The sequence below is a fragment of the Lissotriton helveticus genome, chromosome 3_2 (assembly GCF_964261635.1).
Source record: "Lissotriton helveticus chromosome 3_2, aLisHel1.1, whole genome shotgun sequence".
Lineage (NCBI taxonomy): Eukaryota > Metazoa > Chordata > Amphibia > Caudata > Salamandridae > Lissotriton > Lissotriton helveticus.
In genome coordinates, this window is record NC_136062.1 from 296,510,025 (window position 1) to 296,534,296 (window position 24,272).

Below are 24,272 nucleotides of genomic sequence, written 5' to 3' on the forward strand. Positions count from 1 at the left end.
TTACAAAGCACTTATGCGTCTGTTGGCTTTGCCAGTCCATCCTCAGAGATGATATTCAACATCTCAGCTGTTAATAATACAGCTTCTGTTTGCTGCTATACCCTTGGTGTATCTTTGCACAATGAGGCTTGATCCTCCTGAATGTGAGGAGGGAGGCGCAAGGGGGGATTGTGGTGTAGGAGGGTAGGCTCACATGGAAACGAAGAATTTAACCAGGGCCAGAGTTGTTTGTTAAAGATATAGACTATAGAAATGTATCAGTTGGGGGCGTGGCCTGACCAGGCACCAAGATGGTGGCTTGATCACGGAGCTCCAGAGCGGCAGTGCCCGAATAACTGCCTAGCTTCGTCCCATCGTTGCAATTTGTCCCATCCACGGCTGCCTCGAGTGTCGGAGACCGAGCGGCATGTGTGGAGTGCTGCGAGAGGGCTAGAGGCGGCGGTGGCGGTGAGCCCCGCGGCGGCCTGACGCGGCTAGCATTAGGGCGGGGCTGCGGCCCTGGTGTGCAGCTTCCTCATAAATCGAGGCCGGGGATGCAGGCCCCATGAGGAGCAGAGACGGGCCTGGCCTTCCTGGTCCCCTGCCTTGCTGACCTGCAGTGAGTTACTTGCTCGGCCCCTAGGTGGCCGATGCACATTGCGAGCCATCCCCCAGCAACACGTGCGGCAGAGGCGCCGGCGCTGGCCTCCGTCAATGGCGGGCCCTGGCAGAGACAGCTCCAGTGCTGCCCATACGCAGGGCACATAACGACATGGGAACTAACTATGCTAGCGCGTACTATTGATTCACTGGCCTGAGCACCTTTCTTCTCTTTTTCACTGGGGGGGGGGGGGGGGGGAAGGGGTGAATGACTGAGGCAGCGCTTGCCACGCTCCTACACTGCTTTAGAATCCGATTCGGCCATTTAACAGCATAACCCAGCCACTGGGGCCCCAGGATACCCCAGTCCAACATCATCAGTCTCGCCTTTTGGTCCAGCAACGAAAGGCAGTACCCATTCAGCATCCTCAGGGGCCTGCAATATAGCCCTTCTATTTGCGGTGTTTCCACCCATCAACCCCTGCATTCACGTGTTGAGCAGCCCTATATAAAACTCTCTTGGTTCATCATGGGTCGGGGGACCCCAAGCAGCAGCAGCTAACTTTCGAAACTCCTAAAACTCCCAGGCGGGAAGGAAGCGACGACACTGGGCGTGGCAATCCTCCAGCCCCTGCTGACCCACCAGACACTGAACAGCCCCCCGTGGAAGGAGCGGCAGCCATAATGGCGGAACTACTTGCTGGATTCAAGGCCATTGATGCGCGTCTTCCCAGCCGAACGGCTCGCCTCAACAGTAAGCACAGCCGCTTAGAACAGCATGAAGCCAGCATCGAGTCCACCGAAAAGTGAATTTCTGACACTGAGGATGCGCAATCGGCAATGACCAAGCGCCTAGATCGCATTAAACGCCTCCTCAAAACAGCAGCGCAAAGCTGAGGACCTTGAGGCAAGATCGGGCAGTAATAACCTTCGAATAGCCAGAGAGGCCGAATCCACTAACACAGGCCCCACGTAGGCGTGACTGCTTGCGGACCTCTGTGGAAGAGACACCTTCTCTGTGACATTTGTCGTCGTGCAGGCACATAGATCGCTCACCCCCAGATCGGCCCCCCGGTGCTCCCCCACTTTTTGTAATTGTACAACTTCTTAATTACTGTGACCGGGATGAGGCATTCCGCAAGGCCAGGGATATTGAGGATCTACAGTATCAAGGGATGGCGTTATTTTATCCTGACTTTCCACCAGTTGTGCAAGAGGCTCGACTCAAATTTCAGAACATTAAACGTAGTCTGAAAGGAGCAAACATTAGCTATGCCATTCTGTATGCAGCAAGTCTTCGTGTTCAAGTTGATGGCAAAACCCATATTTCTGATACTCCCATGGATGCTACCGACTTCTTGAAGCACCATAAATCGAACACGAACTTGCCCCCTGGGAAGTAACCTTTTTTTTCTTCCTGCTTCTGAACAATATGTATGTGACGGGCCATTGAACTCCGCACCGATTTTAGGGTCCCTATCATGGTTGCACTCCTCGATACTATAACTAATCGACGGGATGGAATGTCCTTTATCTATGTAACTTTGTTCTCTCTTTTTTTCAATTGCAGTTATGTATAATCTTTGTACTATAAGCGTAGCTATAAGTAGCCGCTCTGGGTGTTGCCTCCCCCCAGGAGATCTCCTACTTTGTTGATTGGGGGGGGGGGGGTATGGATACAGGTTGGTTGGTTATCCGATTTGGAAAGGGTATGGTAGAGGGGGAATTGTTCTCTATGTTTTAAAGTTTGATTGGATTATGCAGGATTCCACACCACACAATGGCTGGCTACCTTGCACTGCATATATAGACACCTTCATAGATTCGATATTACAGCTATGGTAACAGGGCCAAATGGAGAGGCGGAGCTATGAAACTGCAGTGCATGACATGGAATGTGAGGGGTCTATCGCATCCTCGGAAGGGGAGACAGGTCTTAGCCTATCTTGCCCGGCACAAAACACATATAGCGTTACTGCAGGAAACTCACAACGCACCGCTCTCTGACAATCGTTTCGGGCCACCTAGGGCACCAATAGATTTTTCGCTGGTTACAGCACCTACTCCTGTGGTGTCTGCAACCTGATTCACAAAGCACTGCTATTCACAACCCACCGAGTAATTAAGGACCCTGAGGGAAGATATATATTCGTGGTGGGGAGCCTGGGTGCGAAGCGAATACTCATAATCAATGTTTATGGCCCTAACGTAGACACTCCCATTTTTTTCGGTAGCTTATCCTCACACATCTCTGGCATTCCTATTGATTCCATTATACTAAGAGGCAATTTCAACCTGATCGTACAACCCTCCTCCGACACAACTGGCACTGGCCATGTTACCAAACCGCACTACACTGAGGAGCGTAAACTCTTAGTGCAGCAGCATCTGCTGACTGACGCCTGCCGGCACCAACACCGGCTGACAGAGGCTTCTCCTAATCAGATGGCACATGGTCTCGTATAGACCACTGGTACTTAACTTGAGACCGCTTGATAAATGTGCAGGAGACTGATTATTTAGCCCGCAATCTATCGGACCATTCGCCAGCACTGATAACAATGACTTTGCCTAGCATTGCGCGTCCATACAGGTCCTGGCACTTCCCATCTGATGCTCTAATTGATGCAGTTTTCAAAAGTGTGGTACGGGAGGCAATCGTGGAATACTTCCAGATTAACACAGGTTCAGTTTCCCAACACGCCACTTTATCTGTATAACTAAACAAGCAGGGGTTTGGTGTACTGTTCGTCTGGACTTTGACACCACTAAAAGGGCGCTGCGAGACCTCGACGCTCGGGCAGTCTCAGGTGGCTTGCCCTCCCCGTTGCATCAGCGTGCGAAACTCCTGGAGGAATTCCAAGACTTGCCACTCGTGAGACAGCTTATCTGGGAAAGTACATGAAAGCTCTGGTATAAGGGGAGGGGAAGAGACCGGGAGTGACACTGGCTAGACTACACAGTCCCCAACAAATAACCGCATTGATCACTCAACTACAACTTGATGACGGTACCCACGTCACCCAAAGCAATGACATTCTCTCTACCTTCTTATCTTACTATACCTGCCTCTTCATGATACGCTCCCCACCAATCGATAATATCCTTTCCAACTACTTAGCGGAGATAGCATTGGTATGGATTGAGGGGAGTCACCAGAAATTTCTGGCCTCACCCATTAGCGCTGATGAGATATCTCAGGCCATAAACTACCCAGATGGCTCCTGAGCCCCTGCTGGGCAAAAGAAATCAGGAAGAGGAGAACCTCAGAAAGAGGAGCAGAAAGAGGATCCGCAGCCTTCGCTGCGCACCATGCCACAAATGTATTCCATCTACAGGCATATTCTGTTTTATTATATGGACACCTGGCTGCCAAGATAACACTACAGACTTCAGGAGGAAGGTTTAAGGCTCTCAACTGTCGCCGCTCAACTCCACGCAAGGAGGTGGAGGCTGGACAGGTTCCGGTGGAGGACCGTCCCCTGCTGTTGCGACAGAAGATCCTCCCGAGGGGTAGTCTGATCGGAGGATCGATGGCCATGTTCAAGAGCTCGGGATACCAGACTCTTCGTGCCCAGTCCGGAGACACAATAATTACTTGTTACCGGTCGCGCTTGATCTTCTCCAGCACTCTGGGCAGAAGTGGTATAGGCGGAAAGGCATATAGAAGACTGCAACTCCAATTGCGACGAAAACCATTGCCTAGTGAGTGCCGCTTTGGAAATTCCAATGCGCAGAACTGCTGAAATTGCACATTCTCTTCGGTGGTGAATAGATCTAACCAAGGCTCTCCCCACTGCTGAAAGAGACCTTGCACCATCTCTGAGTGAAAACGTCATTCGTGATCCATCAAGCACCGGCAGTTCATCCGCCCTGGCGTTCAGGGAACATGGCAGGTGTTAAACCACCAAGGACATGCCCTGATGTTCCAGCCACTTCCAGAGAAGAAGGTCCTCCTGACAGAGTGTCCATGACCCCACTCCGCCCTGTTTGTTGCAATAGAACATGGCAGAAGTGTTGTCTGTGAACACCTCCACTACTCTTCCTTTGTAAGAAGGAAGGAATGCCTTCCGTGCTAGACGAACCGCCCGTAGCTCCAGAAGGTTGATGTGGAGCCCGGACTCCGCCGGAGACCAGAGGCCTCTGATCTCCGCTTCTCCCATGTGGCCGCCCCATCCAATGAGTGACGCATCTGTCACCACTGTGAAATCTGGTTGGGGAAGGGAGAGGGATCTGCAGTTGACCAATTCTGGTTTGTGAGCCACCACTGCAACTGATGTGCAGTCCCCGCCAAGATCTGGACGACATCGGACAGATTCAACTGATGCTGCATCCCCTGGAACGCCAGATCCCACTGCAGAGCCTGCATATGCCACCTGGCATGATCCACTAGCAGGATGCAGGAGGCCATGAGGCCCAGCTGCCTCAGGATCATTGTCACCGAAATCCGGGATAGAGGCTGGAACATCGGTATCATAGCCTGAATATCCTGAACTCGCTGGTCGGGAGGATAGGCTCGAAACTGCGCTGCATCCAGAACTGCTCCAATGAAAAGGAGCTTCTGAGAAGGATTCAGGTGCAACTTCGGCACGTTGACTGTGAACCCTAGGGAATGCAGGAGGTCCGCTGTATCCCAGAGGTGGGAGACAACAGCCTGGGGTGAGCTCACCTTCAACAACCAGTCATCGAGATAGGGGAACGCTGGAACCCCTGATCTGCGCAGATGAGGTGCGACCACCACCATCACCATCACTGTTGTGAACACCCGAGGGGCACTGGTAAGGCCAAAGGAGAGCATGGTAAATTGAAAATGCCTGTGGGCCAGCAGGACGGGGATGTGAAAATAAGCGTCCCGCAGTCCAATGCTACCATCCAGTCTCCAGGGTCGAGAACAGACAGGACCTGAGCCAATGTCAACATTTTGAACTTCTCGTTACGGAGGAAGCGGTTGACGTCCCTGAGGTCTAAAATAGGACGCAGGCCTTTGTCCTTCTTGGGACCCAGAAAGTAGTGGGAATAGCAGCCACAACCTACTTCTGGGAAAAGAGACTCGCTCAATTGCTCCCTTGGCTAAGAGAGCAGCAACTTCCTGACTGAGAAGGGCAAAGTGATCCTTCGACATGTGATGGAATGTAGGTGGCATGTAGGGAGGGTAGTCTCGAAGGGGAGGGAGTAGCCTCTTCAGACTATCTGCAAAACCCACCTGTCCGACGTGATGTTGTGCCAGTGGGGGAGGTGATGGCAGATCCTGCTGCCCACTGGAAAATGGTGGCCCTGAAAGGTCAGACTAGGACGGTTTGGAGGTTGCTGAAGAGGGGGCACTGGTGGACTGGCCCGCCTGCTGGCCCCCAGACCCACAGCAGTGAGTCCCACGTCCCCAGCCTGCGCAGGCCTGTGGCTCTGGGTGGAACGTGGTGGGGCACCCCTACGGTAGCCATAAAAGGGGTAAAAAGCTGACTGTGTAGGCGAGAGGTGGAAGCGAGGCCCAAGGATCTGGCCGTAGCCCTGGAGTCCTTGAAGCGCTTGAGCGTATTGTCTGCCTTGTCGCCAAACAAGCGACGGCCATCCAAGGGCATGTCCAAAAGAGTCGTTTAGACATCGCCTGAGAAGTCAGTGGGCCTCAGCCAGGCGTGCTGTCTCCGGTCTACCGACGTTGAAATCATCCTGCCTAGCGAGTCAGCGGTATCCAGCCCACAGCAAATGGCAAACTTTGCGGCATCCCCCCTCCCCTCTGCGACCGCACGGGAGAGTATGGCCCGGGCCTACCCCGGGCACTGTAGCAGCACCTGCACAGCCGTGTCCCACACAGAGTGGGTGTAACGGTCCTAGAGACATGTGGTGTTTACCGACCGCAGTCCTAAGCTGGCGGAAGAAAACATCTTCTTCCCAAGATGATCCAGCTTCTTGGATTCCCTTACTGGGGGAGCAGTAGGGAACGCGCCTTTGGCTGTTGAGGCTTGGACCACCAAGCTCTCAGGGGTAGGGTATTGGGAGAGGAAAATGGGGTCGCCCAGCACTGGGCGGTGGCGTCGGGCAATCTTCCTATCCACAAGAGCCCCTGTGCTGGTCTTGGACCAGGTGCCCAGAAGGATGTCTGTGAGGGCCTCATTGAAAGGCAGTAAGGGCTCCGAAGAGAATGCTGCTGGTTGAATCACCTTAGTCAGGAGGTTAGTCCTTACTGCCACCATAGGTAGCTCAAGGTTCAAAGTCTCAGCCACCCTACTCGACACCACAGTGTAGGAGGCTCCCTCTTCCATAGCCACGGTAAGGGGAGAGAGCATACCAAGGTCTGGGGATGTATCCAGATCACTGGCCTCACCCAGCTCCTCTCTCCAGTCAGGCTCTTCAAGCTGGTCTGCCAGAGGGTCAATAGACCCCTCCCAGTGCTCCTCACCCTCTTCTGGCTGCCACTCAGGGTGATAAGGAATGCCAGGATCGAACAGAGGTACAAATGTACCAGTCGGTGCCAGTACCGGCTCCATGTCCCTGTTGAGGGGTCGACACCGGCTGAGGACCCAACCGGCGTCGGAGGGGGCAGAGGTGTCGTCAATGGATTTGGCGCTGGAGGTGTCATAAGGTAGAACGGAGCCGATCTGGATCCAGGCCTGGATCCCTGGGGCGCCGGGGCCGAAGCTGCCGGCAGAGATGGACTAGAACACCCACCCGAGTCTGCGGAGTGCGAAGGCGCACCGGCGGAGTTAGGCTGCCCAAAAATGGAGTGGAGGACTTCGTAAAAGGTACGAAGTTGGGCAGGGGTCACTCTGGCTCCCGGGAAAGGGGGGAAGCTCGGAGCCGACCCCATAGGCTCAGTGGGCGGAGCAGAAGGACGGTGACCTTCTGCATCCCACGTCACGTCGGCGGATGGACGGGGAGAAGGCGAAAAGCGACGGTGCTTCTTCGCCTTCTTCTTGTGCTTCGATTTGCCCAAACACAAACACTTCGAAGCGGAGTGATGGTGGTGACTCTGTGACCGGTCCTGTCACGTCCCTCTTCGCTGGGACCTCGAGTGGCATGGAGTGGACTGCCGGGCCTCAAGAAGATTTCGGGACAGCTGCTGCAAAGACTTCGGGTTCATGGCCCGACAGTCGGAGCATGACTTCGGGTTGTGCTCATGCCCTACGCACCTGAGGCACACGAGATATGGGTCAGTGACCAAAATCAACTTGTGACAGGAGTTACAAGGTTTGGAGCCAGTCCGACGATGTGACATCCCTTGCACCAGGAGTCAAACAACTCGAAAAAAGAAGTCGACAAAAAGTTTTAAAAACTAGCCAAAAAAGACTAAGGGTACCGCTCTCTACGGATCTGCACTGGCTGGCGCAGAGAAAGAAAGAACTGACGTCAGTGTGCAGGGGCATCGGAATCTGAGTAGATACCGCAACATCATTTTGGCGATCACGACACCAAAGACTAACGAGGAGTCGACCAACGCCACCTACTGACGCGCTGGGGTACTGCTGAATTAAAAATTCTCCGGATCCAGTCTGATGCCTGGGGGTAATTCTAAGGGAAGGAATCCATAACTAATAGTCTATTTCTGATACTAATCTCTCGCCAATACTACGGGAGGTGTCCACTTTGGAGTTTTTTATGGGCTTGCTGTCAACTGGAAAAAATCAGGTCTTTCCATTGACTGATGCTACACTGCACTGGTGCAACGACCCCTCTAGATACTTCAAGATCCTATCACACCGCACAGCCTCAGAAGTTATCAGCCTCAACTATGGCCCTGCCATGAACCGCTTAACAACACAGATTGACCACTGGATAAACTTCTGTTGTCGATTGCCAGTAGGATAGCTATTATTAAGATGGTTGTTTTATTCTGTTTTCTCTATTTATTCCTAAATATCCCCATTCCACTTACAACCACATGGTTCACTACTCTTAGGAGCATGTTGATTCGGCTAACCTGGGTCGGTGGCCACACCCGGGTGGGGTGGCAGATGCTCATAATGCCTTTTGCGCTGGGTGGTTTTGGGGTACTGGATTTCTATTTATATTATCTAGTAGCGCAGACACACTAAGCCTATTTCTGGTACCACCCAGACACATGACTACAGTATTTAAACCCGAACACTCCCAGGCCCACCCTTGCCCCCTGTCAACTTTTTTACCGCGTGGCCTCACAAGGACCACAACGAAAATTCATACATTACAGGCTGCATGCTGTGCTTGGGAAAAGACTTCGTAGGTATCTGCGGGCTGACGGCCTATACTCCGCACACCTGCCACTACCCAATAACGTGGATATCCCCGGACCATCGAAACTTTAACACAACAGACACTCTCCGATGTAGACTTCTAGTGATGGCAGATATGTTTCGGGAGGGCCAGCTGCGTTCAGTCACAGACATAGTGCAGGGCCACGACACATTCTTATTAGACACATTTCTTATACATAGAACACAGGTCTCACTGGCCGCAGCAATATGCCCCTCTTTGGTGGAGCCACTGAACCTCCCTCCCATATCAACAATAATTATATCGCCTGAGAGTACACATCTGGTCTCTTGATTGTATCATCTTGCCCAGATGCTGCGCCCTGAGGCGGGTGGGAGGGCGCGGACAGCCTGGGAGGAGGATCTGGGGCAGCTATTGACAGATAAGATGTGGGCATTCTGCTGTGAGCAAACTCTATTTTTCCAACAACTACATACTCAAGCTCCTTCATTCTAAATATATACATAGGGCCTATGCCACCTCCAAACTTCTCGCTAAAATGGATCCAACTAGACCCGACAATTGCCAGAGATGTGCAGCGGCACTCGCAGATTTCATCCACCCGGCGTGGAACTGCCCCCCGGTCCTGGTGTTTTGGGAGTCGGTTTTTGGTCATTTGGCATTGATGGTGGACTCACGAGTTATCTTCCTCCCCATAGGTGACATTGCTGGGATATGTCGGCCCTCTGGTGGCTGGAATCCGGCACTTTCTTTCCAAAGCCCAACTGCTGGCCAAGAGACAGATTTCCTTGCACTGGGGCAGGCCCCCCCCCCACCGACTGTAAAGGCTTGGCTAAGACATCCCATGTACTGCGATACTACTAGGGATGTCTATGCAACATTGATACCTCTGGCTTCCCGACCAAAAAAACATCTGGCAGCCACTCTGCTCCTATTTGCTATTGCACCTTGAACTTACTAACTGAAGTGCCTTTTTACCTACACTACATTTTATGCCTGCTGGTCCATTATGATCCTCAGAACCACTGTACTTCCTCTTGTGTAAACCTGCATTGTTGTCTTTTGGTTGTTGCTATTATATTTGCCATTGTCATATCATGTGCTATTTATCAAATTGCCATAATACGTACTATCCTTACTGTGGCAATTACTTTTTGAAACATGCAATAAAAACATTTTTTTTAAATGTATCAGTTGATATTTAAGTAAACGGAGTGCATTAGCAAATCGATCCGTGGTTAAAGATGTACATTTATGAATATTCAAATGTTCTTGTTCTGTAAAGGGGACACTGATGGTGATGTGCACAACCTGTGCTATTGAGCATCTTCCAATGGCAGCATGGACCTGCTCTCATTCGCTGCGACTGGAACAGACAGATGTGAACCGCGAGCTAACGCGGATCTCAAAGCCCTAATTATGTGCCCATGGTGCCAGCAGCTGTCAAGTCATAGTAGCTAAAGTAAGATACTGTGCTAAACCCCAAATTAGATCTTTGCTGTTCTATAACTGAGTATTCAAACAGATGTCACTTCCACCGGGGAGCAGAGCAGACGGTGTTCAAGCTGCTCCAAAGGAGATTTCAATATGCGACATTTGTAGGAAGGGGATGCATTTATTTATAAATGTATTTAGATTAAATGTGTGCTTTTACTTGGGCAGGGGTCTTCCAGTAACAAATTCACAAATGTCAAGCCTTTTCATACATAGATGCATACTTGCCATTGGTGTCATGGCATTTTAGATCCCCATGGAGACTGAAGAATCATAAACGCAAAGAAAACAGAACGGAAACACAGTAGAGTGTTGTTCCTGTTTGCTGCCTTCCTTAACCTATTGTAGCACCCACAGATATTATGCTTGCCGCAGACCGCAGCCACCCTTTGTGAGTTGTAAGGTATCTGATATTTAATTTCTTTGCTTCCTACCAATTTTGCAAGCAATGCACTTCTAATGCTAAACATCTGCATTCTGCCTTCTGCACGCTGTCAAGCACAGGTTTAATATCCTGAGCTTTTTTCACACCCCCGCGCTGCAGGGAGCCCTGACCGGGTTCTGGCTCATGCTCTGCATGCGTGAGGGAAGTGAGAGATGGGTGGCAGACAGCCCTCCTTTCCCCTTTAGCACCCCACCAGGGAAAGCAAGGCCTGGGCACCACAGATCATCCTACCAGCCCTAATCACATTTCAAATCTGTTACCAGAACCCATTGCCATATTATTTTATTGGGGAGTGGGGGGGCAAAATATGACACTTCTATAGAAGCATAGTCACTCATTGTCATGGCAAAGGAAAGCTGAATTTTTAGTTTTTTATTGTTGTTTTCATTTGGAATTCAAATATTGTACAAGTTGACAAGCACATAATTTTTACCAAAAAAAACAAGTAGATCAGGGTACATATGGATATTACCGCAAACAGGCGCGCAACACCCATTGAACTCACCGGGCTTCAGCCCCCCCCGTCGTGTGTGGCAGCCCGGGATGAGACAGATCCCGGGCACACACAGAGCAGCACCCGCACGTTTCACAGGTCTTTAAAAGACCATTCGAATGTTAATTAGGCCTTGCAGTTGTTTTACCCCCTTCTAAGAGCCCCTGCAACTCCACTCTGCCTACTGATTAAAGGTTCAGCCCCCCCGAAATTTTTTCTTAGCCCCCCCCCCGAAATTTGGCTCTAGTTGCGCCTCTGACCGCAAAAGAGCATGAGTAGCACATAACATACATGTAATTCAACAACTAGTGGTGTCATGAGGGAGACATGTACCAGGCAGTAATTTCTAAATATACAGGGACCGACCTTTAACTCCTTGTGAGCGCATGATGGCCAGGAGTTGTCACGCGTCACACAGTGGGCGTGTGCGGAGGACGACCCCCGGCTGTCCGAACCCCACCCACTCAATAATACCCCAGTACCGCGGCAGAATTTTCACCGCGGTCAAGGGGTTATTCGTTGGAGGGTGCACAAGGCTTCAGCGTACTCTTCTCCAGGTTGTGGTAGTTTCTGGTCCGCAAGCCTCAGCCAGTTCACAAATAGACCCCAAATGTCTTTTGGTCTAGAGGCCAAAAAGCAGTATCTTGTTCCTGACCGAATGTAACATCCACAATCCAGTCTTTAAGCTAGGGAGGGTGTGGCCTACCCCATCTCATTCAAAAGGGGGTGGTGATGGACAGAGTATCTGAATTAAGCAGAACACTCCTACCCAGTCAAAAGATCAGGGCTTGATCCATCACCGTTTTTTAGCTCACTGCACCATCCCAGTTCAGAACCTGGCTACATGCAAATTAGTCTGACCCTGGCCCAGTGCATCATGGGAACAGGGCAGACCAAACTACCAAGCCAATTCTTTACTGGAAAGGAAACAAGCTTCCGGGGACCGGTTTCTGGCATTACAGCCGTCTTCGGCCCGGCTTGCTTGAATCCTGATGGTGCAGTGAGCAAGGGACTCACATCTGAGCATACCCTTCCACACTTGTGGTGGCCAAAACGATTCAAAAGGGGGTGGTGATGGACCTACCCCATCTCGCGGCAATCCTACATTTTGCTAATAATAACAACATAGCTAATATCCTGCGAACCCCCATGGCACATTCTTTACGCATCTCAGCAAGCTCATCATTACTCTGGGCTCTATTTGTACCATGAGTATCTCATTAATAGTTTGGAAAATCTCCTTCCAGTACGCTGCTATCGGGGGACAGGTCCAGGCCAGATGCAAGAAAGTAGCCTGGTTTGTGCAACATCTCCAGCATTCTGCATTTGGTCTAATGCCCATGCGGTACATTTGTATTGCGTTCGATAATATTGGTTTATGAATTTGAAATGAATTAACCGGAGCCTATAATTAGGGGATATTTGCTCTAGCTGCGCACAGCAAGATTTTCATTCGTCTTGTGTCATTTGTGGATGCAGCTCGGTGTTCCATTGCTCTGTACGATTTGGTGTAGCCACTGGGTCGTGTGATTGCATAGAGGATTAGAGCCTAGTAATAAGTTTTTTTTGCTGAGGGATTGGTCAGTATGTTTTCCAAGGCATGAAGAGTAAGTGCTGTATCCGGTAATGTGCTGCGTGTTTGCCTACAGACTGCTCGTATTCGATGATATAGCAATGTGTCAGAAAACGAAGAAGGAGGCGTGTCAGTCGGGGCCGGTGTTTCCAGAAAAGTCTTCTCTCTATACAAATCCGCGTAACTGCGGATACCAATCCTCTGAGCTCTCGCCATGGCTCCCTAATCCTCCAGAGGGGGCATTTGCGGGTTTTTTGCCAGTTGTATTGAAGGGGCGTATAGAATCTGCATGTTCGCCCTCTTTCGTAAGCCACCCCAGGCCAATCTTAGTGTTTCCGTGGTATCTATGACCTGTCGGGCGTTTGTATGGGCTGCACAGTGCCACTTCCAAGAGGGTAGGTGCAGCTACATCGCTTTCGACCGCCACATAGGGCTGGAATGGGATAGGGTGTACCAAAAAATGCAAATATTGACCTGAGCGCAGAAAGAGTACAATGGGAAATCTGGCGTGCCCATCCCTCCCTGACTCTGTGGGAGTGTTAGTGTTTCCCAAGCGACCCTGGCTTGCCCTCCTGCCCACACCAATGATATCAAGAGTGAACAAATTCTAGTGAAGAATGTTTGGGTGAGTATAAGAGGAATGTTGGAAAAGATGTAGAGGAATTTGGGAAGAACAATCATTTTAGCTAACGCTATACGTCCTGCTAGGGTAAATGGCAGCGCAGCCCACAGTTTAATTTTCCTTCAAGCCAGGTAATGGTACGCCCTATATTCATGTTCCATAGCCCTTGGAGATCTCTGCTCAGTCATTTTCCCAGATACTTCACAGTGCCGTCTTCCCAGAAGAGTGAGTAGTCAATCTTGAACGGGGTAGTGTCATCGGTCAGCAGGAACACTGAGAACTTTATCCAATTTATTTGTATACCTGACATGTCCCCAAATTGTGTAAGCTCCCGGAGCACTGGTGGCAAATTAGTGTGGCGGTGTTTGATATATAAAGTAATATCATCTGCATATTGTGAGATTATTATTCCTCTGGAGGTTAAGGAAAGCTCTCTTGCTGCGTGATGTTGCCGCAGTCGTGCCGCAAGCGGCTCCATCGCTATCGCAAAAGCGCATTCTAACCTTCCCAGTGGATCAGAAGTGTTCTCTGGTGGGATCCAGTCTCCTGAAGTTTCAACAGAAGTCCAAATGGATGAGGCGTGCCAGTTGAAAACAATTCCTTAATTAAGGAATACCCTCTGAGCATTCAAGGCAAGAACGCCATTGGGGACGTTTTTTCACCACACCACATAGGAAAACGCTCCATGGAAATAGCCTCTATGGGGCTTTTGAAGGCTCGCTCAGAAAAGTTTTGACGGTAATTGAAGAAACACACAATATTTAAAAGTGAAGGACGGAAAGAAGTCAAAATAAAATAAATCTACAGATCGCCAAGGAAATAGGGAGTACCAAAATAGAATAGGTAAATGTGAGCAAATTCTCTAGCTCACCATAATGCGTACAACCCTGATGCAAAATGATCTCTTCTGCTTACTGCAAGCAACTGTTTACTGAACTATCCAGCATGCATGTTTTTAGGTTGATAACACCAAAGCGCCATGAAGCAATTTTATAAAACACAAAACAAAATAACTAGCATTTGCAAAGCTCAGAGGTCCGACATATATTGCGTTATCATATACAGACACTCCGTTACCACATTAATTCCATAAAAATACAAGAAACAATAATTGGTCTATATTGAAAGCACTCTCGATTTCGATACACTGGTGTTTTTGCTTCTATGTGAAATAAAGGTCAGGGGTCATGGCAGCCTATATGTACAGTCTTTCTTTTGTTTCTATCAAGAAACAAGACTATATTGAAGGATTGCTTGCTACTGACCTTCATTTTACATAGAAACAAACCAAGACTGTTATGAAGTCAAGGGAGCCTCCAATACAGACTGGCTTTTGTTTCTATGAAACAAGGAGGAATTATAAGTGACAAAACCAGAAACATAATATCGACTCCATTACCATCCAACAATCCTTGTGGCTCACATGAGAAGGTTGCTGTGAGAGCTTCAATTAAGACACCAGAGGGATGATCAGGAGGAAGCAACAGAGAGTGAAGGGCAGAGTGTGAGTAATGTGGAGCTACACACAGAGGGAGAGTTTGAAGTGAACAATGAGGATGTGACATAGGGGATCGAGGGAGGTATAGAAGAAAACAAAAAGAAGAGGACACACAAGTGGAAAATAGAAAGGGTGGAAAAACTGCCAAACGCCAACAGATAGAGAGACTGGTTGTTGTAAAACAGTTTATATCACACTATACACTGCCATCACTTCGAGGTGGAAGGATACGTCCATTAACAATAGCATGAGGTAAGTAAGATTTGCTCCACCAAGCTGAGCCAAAATGTGGTTGGAAAACGCTAAAGCCATTGGTTGAAAGAGACTGGCCCATAAAAAGTCAAAAGAAGAAGGGGGCTGACACAAACCCCATTCTATATACATTGCAAGAACTATGTCTGTTTTACAACTAGACTGTTCACTTGAAGTTTAATCAAAGGCTCTATATAGTAAATTACTTCTTTGAAAATAAAGTCCTCCATCGTACCAAAGACAAAGATGACATCACGAAGACCACATATTTTATATATAGCAAATGCAATTATGAATACAGCTCACCGTTAGAACATGTTCCAGAAGTTCCACGTATCCAAGAGTGCACTCTGTTCCATACTTTAAAGCTTTGGTACGAACATCTTCACTCACGTCTGGGTGGTAAACAGCTTGCTATGTAGAAGAATGAGTTAAATTATCAAACAAAGATTGGGAGTACAAAAAAATAAGGCATGACAGAAAAAAAAGAAAAGTTACCATAATTGCTCAAGTATACCTAGTTCATAAATTATGATGCTTGATATGATAATGTGAGTTGAGAGGTCTGGAGTGGTCTACTCAACTTTAAACTGAAGACGATCTGAGGATGGATGGACACCATCTCCATGTTTCCCTTGCAACTCTGCTCACTCTACACATTCTTTGTGATACAACACATTAAATTCTCACAATATAGACACCTGGACATTGAAAGAAACCCACACATGGATCAGAGTAGGAAATAAAGGTGTGTTGTCAACATAAAAAGGACTACAGACCAGGAGTACCATATGTATTATGGTAAATACCTTTCACTTTGTAAGATGATTCTTCTCCGATAATCTCACAAGCCAGGGACAGAAAGTTGCTAAACTAACAGTCAAATGTCATACCTCAGGTAAATAAACTGAAAATGTTCTCACATCCCAAAAACACTGCATTTTCAAAGAGCAGGGCTAATCGGATTTCTAGTGTATAGTAGAAAACCAGCATAGCATTAACCATTTTTCATTTGCAGCTGCATTTTTTATTCATTAGAAAGAACAAATCAATGGTCATGATTAGTAGTAGAAGATGCAAAGAAAGTCCTATAAAAAAGATATGTCCAAAATTCTTGACTGAATACTTTTGACTTCCATGTTTTTTTTTAGTCAGGGAATAATTTTATAAAGACATTAGGCTGCTGTGCACACAGGTTTATTTTTCCTGCAACATATAAGAAATCAGTCAATCAAACTCCTTTTTTGAACGCTGTTGCAATACATCAGCAGGGACTTTTCTCTGCCTGTGTGTGGCAAGCAAGGGACATTTCTCCACCTGTGTGTGGCACGCAAGAGACTTTCTCGAGGCTGAAATACAATGCTTGTGAGCCGAGTTGAACAATGGGATTCCTCCAATATAAAATGTAAAAGTAAAAATTAAAATGTCTACACACCTTTTTGGGTTGCACTGTAACTGGTGCAACAAAACACAATAAATACATTTTAAAAAGTGGTAAAAATGTAAGGATGATGAGAAGTAAGTGCTATGTACAAAATCGTCAGAGTTTTAGTTGGGATAGGACTGAGTGCAGCTGTGCAACTAAAGATAACGCTTTTTTACGAGTCTGTTCAAGGAAAACAGTAACAGTTACCAGCAACATGATTAAGAAACATATTAAGCATTGCTCTCTGAACTCAAAGGGAATAATTTACTCCTGCAGCATCTCCCAAGATAAAATAATTGAACTTATGGTGTGACTTTAATCTCTCCATGTCCTTTCACGCTAATCAAAATGGCTCCTAAAGTTGAAGTTATCAAAAAACTGAAACCCTTTCTTCAAACAAACAAGTTCAGAACTCTTCTCCAATCTCTAGTTCCTAACCTCCCTTACTTCACATTTCCACCATTTTTCAGTCACATCTGTTCTCCTTACTTAACCTATGTATTATATATCTCTTCCTCTTGGCTTGATTCACAGTTATACTTTGCATTACTTTGACCCTTATGCATCTTAACTTTATATTTTAAATCTTCTATCGCCTTGGTTACTCCATCCTATTCTCCGCTGTGACTATGAACCCCTTGAGCATCCTATTTGGCTGTTTTTTGCTTTTTGTCCTAGTCCTTCTTGCTTCTATGGGACTGCCAAAGTGTGTATACCAACAGTCACATTTTCTTCTTACGTTGACTGACTGTACCTTCCTTGCACCTTAATTCTTGTATTCAGGCTTGGTTGTAGTAGTACCTGCAAATTTATTTTTAGCTGCATGTAATTTGTCTGTTGTTCATGTTCAGAATGTGGATACCCTCGGGTCTGGAGCGCTTTATTAGAAAATATAAATAATCAAATAAACTAGGAGCAGTGCCCAAGGGGAGGTGGCGGACTTGATATTCTTTACTTTCCAAATTAACTGTAATTCACACACATCCCCACATGATGTCTTCCAGAGAAGAGTTGAAGTACCAGCACCGCAAAAGTGTGCTTGGATACGTAGAAACAGCAGGATTCATAAAATAATTAATTTAACATGTTTATTAACTGATTACCTTACATTTATTACCAAATTTGTTTTGAAAAATTAATGATGAAACTTGGCATCTCTATTGCCTTAATTGTAATGCAGCATAGCAAACGATAAACTGGTGCAAATAAAACATGCTTTATGGTATATGACTGAAGCTTTCAGTACAAGTTAATGACATTATTAGGGTCTTACATTTCTAAAAACGATTTTATTTTAATGATTTTTAGGAATAGTTTGCATGTGGAGTACTTTTAAAATATTGGTAGTAGGCTATAATTAGAGTTGAAAATTTTTGTACAATAATCACTGATGTTATAATTATTTCCATACATGATCTGTATGATTGATTCCATTATGCTTGAACTTAATTATGAGTTTATTTTACTAAATAAGAAATGCTAACTTTAAAATGCATTGAATTGCCTTTTTCCTTAGGCTGCATTATTTCATAGCCTGGTTTAATGGACCTTTGTTACATTTCCTCAAATGTTGCTTTATCTGTTCTGTTTATGCAACATTCTTTAATCAGTAAGAGACTTTTCCAGTACTTCATTCTGTGTGAATTGATGGGAAATTGACCTCTCGAATTAATCCACGAAGAGAAACAAAGTAAATAAGTTATTTGTCTACTAACCTAGGAGGACGGAATGGACAGTCGTTTCTCGTGAACAACATGGGAAAATATGTTGGAGTTTTGAATTTTGTACCTGGTCACATCATGGACAGACAACCGTATGGCGACAACTGATGTCACAAATGGACGATCTGGAGTATAAAATGTGACTCTCTTAGGAGGAGGGAGAGCCTCTTCCCCTTTATTGCCTACAGCCTGATTGACGGACTATCTTTACATGCCCCTTGCCTTTTTAGGTCTCGTGACCTACAATGCGCGCAAGCGCATTGAGGGATCGAGAATTCAAGTGCTCGAAATCCTCGTCAAACCAAGGGCTTCGTTCCTTGCAGTTTTCTTGAAGTTCACGTGGCCACAGGCACGCGCTTTTGGGCCATAAACTCTGTTCCCCACAGCCTTACATTCATTTCTCCTCCCCCTCCCCAGCCAGCTTCCCCCAGGCCGTAGCAGCACTCCTCCCACACTCCCATACTTCAAAGGCTTATCACTTCACACGGCCGCAGGCCGTTCAAGGCTTATCACTTCACACGGCCGCAGGCCGTGCAACCAGAGCACTTCAGTTGGTGCGCAGCCCCCCTCCCAGCACTGCCTTGTTACTCTCGGCAGCCAACTTTCGTTTCATGGTGGAACAAACCTCACTGATAACTATTGTCTATTGTAGCGAACAACACCAGGTTCAACTTGTGACTTCAGGCGCTACACGCATCTTTGCAGGGTGTGTGCACAACCTAACGCCATTTTTTGTAGCTACCTTTACGAGTATCATTGGGTATTACGACCCTGTCTACGTGCCTTGAAGTAGCATCCTGATGGCTTAAGGCGCTTGCTCACAAGTCCGCACTCGATGCACTCTCTTATCTTCTCCTTCCTGCTACCCAGGCTCCGCATTTCACCCATTGAAATAACTTTAGAGAAGCATAAAAGGGTATACAAACAAAGTAATGTAACTAAACAGAACATATATTCTTAACTAAATGTGGCATATACATGGATGATATATGGAACGTATGTAAGCATAACATACCATATGTAGAGTGCAGAGTGCAGATTCAGAGTGCAGTGTGCAGAGTGCAGATTCAGAGTGCAGAGTGCAGATTGTGAGTGCAGTGTGCAGAGTGCAGTGTGCAGAGTGCAGAGTGCAGTGTGCAGAGTGCAGATTCAGAGTGCAGATTCAGAGTGCAGATTCAGAGTGCAGGTTCAGAGTGCAGATTCAGAGTGCAGATTGTGAGTGCAGATTGTGAGTGCAGATTGTGAGTGCAGATTGTGAGTGCAGATTGTGAGTGCAGATTGTGAGTGCAGAGTGCAGATTCAGAGTGCAGATTCAGAGTGCAGATTCAGAGTGCAGATTCAGAGTGCAGATTGTGAGTGCAGATTGTGAGTGCAGAGTGCAGATTCAGAGTTCAGAGTGCAGATTCAGAGTTCAGAGTGCAGATTCAGAGTGCAGAGTCAGAGTGCAGAGTCAGAGTGCAGAGTCAGAGTGCAGAGTCAGAGTGCAGAGTCAGAGTGCAGAGTCAGAGTGCAGAGTCAGAGTGCAGAGTCAGAGTGCAGAGTCAGAGTGCAGAGTGCAGAGTCAGAGTGCAGAGTCAGAGTGCAGAGTCAGAGTGCAGTGTGCAGAGTGCAGTGTGCAGAGTGCAGAGTGCAGTGTGCAGAGTGCAGATTCAGAGTGCAGATTCAGAGTGCAGATTCAGAGTGCAGGTTCAGAGTGCAGATTCAGAGTGCAGATTGTGAGTGCAGATTGTGAGTGCAGATTGTGAGTGCAGATTGTGAGTGCAGATTGTGAGTGCAGATTGTGAGTGCAGAGTGCAGATTCAGAGTGCAGATTCAGAGTGCAGATTCAGAGTGCAGATTCAGAGTGCAGATTGTGAGTGCAGATTGTGAGTGCAGAGTGCAGATTCAGAGTTCAGAGTGCAGATTCAGAGTTCAGAGTGCAGATTCAGAGTGCAGAGTCAGAGTGCAGAGTCAGAGTGCAGAGTCAGAGTGCAGAGTCAGAGTGCAGAGTCAGAGTGCAGAGTCAGAGTGCAGAGTCAGAGTGCAGATTCAGAGTGCAGATTCAGAGTGCAGATTCAGAGTGCAGATTCAGAGTGCAGATTCAGAGTGCAGATTCAGAGTGCAGATTCAGAGTGCAGATTCAGAGTGCAGAGTGCAGATTCAGAGTGCAGATTCAGAGTGCAGCGTGCAGATTCAGAGTGCAGATTCAGAGTGCAGATTCAGAGTGCAGATTCAGAGTGCAGATTCAGAGTGCAGAGTGCAGATTCCGGATGCAGAGTGCAGATTCAGAGTGCAGATTCAGAGTGCAGATTCAGAGTGCAGATTCAGAGTGCAGATTCAGAGTGCAGATTCAGAGTGCAGATTCAGAGTGCAGATTCAGAGTGCAGATTCAGAGTGCAGATTCAGAGTGCAGATTCAGAGTGCAGCGTGCAGATTCAGAGTGCAGCGTGCAGATTCAGAGTGCAGCGTGCAGATTCAGAGTGCAGCGTGCAGATTCAGGGTGCAGATTCAGGGTGCAGATTCAGAGTGCAGATTCAGAGTGCAGATTCAGAGTGCAGATTCAGAGTGCAGATTCAGAGTGCAGATTCAGAGTGCAGATTCAGAGTGCAGATTCAGAGTGCAGATTCAGAGTGCAGATTCAGAGTGCAGATTCAGAGTGCAGATTCAGAGTGCAGATTCAGAGTGCAGAGTGCAGATTCAGAGTGCAGATTCAGAGTGCAGATTTAGAGTGCAGAGTGCAGATTTAGAGTGCAGAGTGCAGATTTAGAGTGCAGAGTGCAGATTTAGAGTGCAGAGTGCAGATTTAGAGTGCAGATTTAGAGTGCAGATTCAGAGTTCAGAGTGCAGAGTGCAGATTCAGAGTTCAGAGTGCAGATTCAGAGTTCAGAGTGCGGATTCAGAGTTCAGAGTGCGGATTCAGAGTTCAGAGTGCAGATTCAGAGTGCAGATTCAGAGTGCAGATTCAGAGTGCAGATTCAGAGTGCAGATTCAGAGTGCAGATTCAGAGTGCAGATTCAGAGTGCAGATTCAGAGTGCAGATTCAGAGTGCAGATTCAGAGTGCAGATTCAGAGTGCAGCGTGCAGATTCAGAGTGCAGATTCAGAGTGCAGATTCAGGGTGCAGATTCAGGGTGCAGATTCAGAGTGCAGATTCAGAGTGCAGATTCAGAGTGCAGATTCAGAGTGCAGATTCAGAGTGCAGATTCAGAGTGCAGATTCAGAGTGCAGATTTAGAGTGCAGATTCAGAGTGCAGATTCAGAGTGCAGATTCAGAGTGCAGATTCAGAGTGCAGATTCAGAGTGCAGATTCAGAGTGCAGATTCAGAGTGCAGATTCAGAGTGCAGATTTAGAGTGCAGAGTGCAGATTTAGAGTGCAGAGTGCAGATTTAGAGTGCAGAGTGCAGATTTAGAGTGCAGAGTGCAGATTTAGAGTGCAGATTCAGAGTTCAGAGTGTGGATTCAGAGTTCAGAGTGCAGATTCAGAGTGTGGATTCAGAGTTCAGAGTGCAGATTCAGAGTGCAGATTTAGAGTTCAGAGTGCAGAGTGCAGAGTGCAGATTCAGAGTGCAGATTCAGAGTGCAGAGTGCAGATTCAGAGTGCAGATTCAGAGTGCAGAGTGCAGATTCAGAGTGCAGCGTGCAGATTCAGAGTGCAGATTCAGAGTGCAGAGTGCAGATTCAGAGTGCAGCGTGCAGATTCAGAGTGCAGAGTGCAGATTCAGAGTGCAGAGTGCAGCGTGCAGATTCAGAGTGCAGATTCAGAGTGCAGATTCAGAGTGCAGATTCAGAGTGCAGATTCAGAGTGCAGCGTGCAGATTCAGAGTGCAGCGTGCAGATTCAGAGTGCAGCGTGCAGATTCAGAGTGCAGCGTGCAGATTCAGAGTGCAGCGTGCAGATTCAGAGTGCAGCGTGCAGATTCAGAGTGCAGCGTGCAGATTCAGAGTGCAGCGTGCAGATTCAGAGTGCAGATTCAGAGTGCAGAATGCAGAGTGCAGAGTGCAGATTCAGAGTGCAGATTCAGAGTGCAGATTCAGAGTGCAGATTCAGAGTGCAGATTCAGAGTGCAGATTCAGAGTGCAGATTCAGAGTGCAGATTCAGAGTGCAGTTGCAGAGTGCAGATTCAGAGTTCAGAGTGCAGAGTGCAGATTCAGAGTTCAGAGTGCAGATTCAGAGTTCAGAGTGCGGATTCAGAGTTCAGAGTGCAGATTCAGAGTTCAGAGTGCAGATTCAGAGTGCAGATTCAGAGTGCAGATTCAGAGTGCAGATTCAGAGTGCAGATTCAGAGTGCAGATTCAGAGTGCAGATTCAGAGTGCAGATTCAGAGTGCAGATTCAGAGTGCAGATTCAGAGTGCAGATTCAGAGTGCAGATTCAGAGTGCAGATTCAGAGTGCAGATTCAGAGTGCAGCGTGCAGATTCAGAGTGCAGATTCAGAGTGCAGATTCAGGGTGCAGATTCAGGGTGCAGATTCAGGGTGCAGATTCAGAGTGCAGATTCAGAGTGCAGATTCAGAGTGCAGATTCAGAGTGCAGATTCAGAGTGCAGATTTAGAGTGCAGATTTAGAGTGCAGATTCAGAGTGCAGATTCAGAGTGCAGATTCAGAGTGCAGATTCAGAGTGCAGATTTAGAGTGCAGAGTGCAGATTCAGAGTGCAGATTTAGAGTGCAGAGTGCAGATTTAGAGTGCAGATTTAGAGTGCAGATTCAGAGTTCAGAGTGTGGATTCAGAGTTCAGAGTGCAGATTCAGAGTGTGGATTCAGAGTTCAGAGTGCAGATTCAGAGTGCAGATTTAGAGTTCAGAGTGCAGAGTGCAGAGTGCAGATTCAGAGTGCAGAGTGCAGATTCAGAGTGCAGATTCAGAGTGCAGAGTGCAGATTCAGAGTGCAGATTCAGAGTGCAGCGTGCAGATTCAGAGTGCAGATTCAGAGTGCAGAGTGCAGATTCAGAGTGCAGCGTGCAGATTCAGAGTGCAGCGTGCAGATTCAGAGTGCAGCGTGCAGATTCAGAGTGCAGCGTGCAGATTCAGAGTGCAGCGTGCAGATTCAGAGTGCAGCGTGCAGATTCAGAGTGCAGCGTGCAGATTCAGAGTGCAGCGTGCAGATTCAGAGTGCAGATTCAGAGTGCAGAATGCAGAGTGCAGAGTGCAGATTCAGAGTGCAGATTCAGAGTGCAGATTCAGAGTGCAGATTCAGAGTGCAGATTCAGAGTGCAGATTCAGAGTGCAGATTCAGAGTGCAGATTCAGAGTGCAGATTCAGAGTGCAGATTCAGAGTGCAGATTCAGAGTGCAGAGTGCAGATTTAGAGTGCAGAGTGCAGATTCAGAGTGCAGAGTGCAGATTCAGAGTGCAGAGTGCAGATTCAGAGTGCAGAGTGCAGATTCAGAGTGCAGAGTGCAGATTCAGAGTGCAGAGTGCAGATTCAGAGTGCAGAGTGCAGATTCAGAGTGCAGAGTGCAGATTCAGAGTGCAGATTCAGAGTGCAGATTCAGAGTGCAGATTCAGAGTGCAGATTCAGAGTGCAGATTCAGAGTGCAGATTCAGAGTGCAGATTCAGAGTGCAGATTCAGAGTGCAGATTCAGAGTGCAGATTCAGAGTGCAGATTCAGAGTGCAGTTGCAGAGTGCAGTTGCAGAGTGCAGTTGCAGAGTGCAGTTGCAGAGTGCAGTTGCAGAGTGCAGTTGCAGAGTGCAGTTGCAGAGTGCAGTTGCAGAGTGCAGTTGCAGAGTGCAGTTGCAGAGTGCAGTTGCAGAGAGAACTCAGCAGCACCACCACAGCATCACTCAGCAGCATCACTCAGCAGCACCACAGCATCACTCAGCAGCACCACAGCATCACTCAGCAGCACCACAGCATCACTCAGCACCACCACAGCATCACTCAGCACCACCACAGCATCACTCAGCACCACCACAGCATCACTCAGCACCACCACAGCATCACTCAGCACCACCACAGCATCACTCAGCACCACCACAGCACCACTCAGTGCAATCCCAGCATCACTC

The 24,272-nt window shown here is 47.7% G+C and overlaps 1 protein-coding gene across 2 annotated transcripts in view; it reads right to left on the reverse strand.

Annotated features, from left to right (window-relative positions):
- TLN2 (talin 2) overlaps positions 1-24,272 on the reverse strand; it is a 1,508,116-nt gene that overhangs the window by 108,974 nt on the left and 1,374,870 nt on the right. For both annotated transcript variants that reach the window (XM_078684194.1, XM_078684193.1), the window contains one exon: positions 15,447-15,554. In XM_078684194.1, coding sequence (XP_078540320.1) covers positions 15,447-15,554 — 108 coding nt within the window. The remainder of the gene's footprint in view (positions 1-15,446; positions 15,555-24,272) is intronic.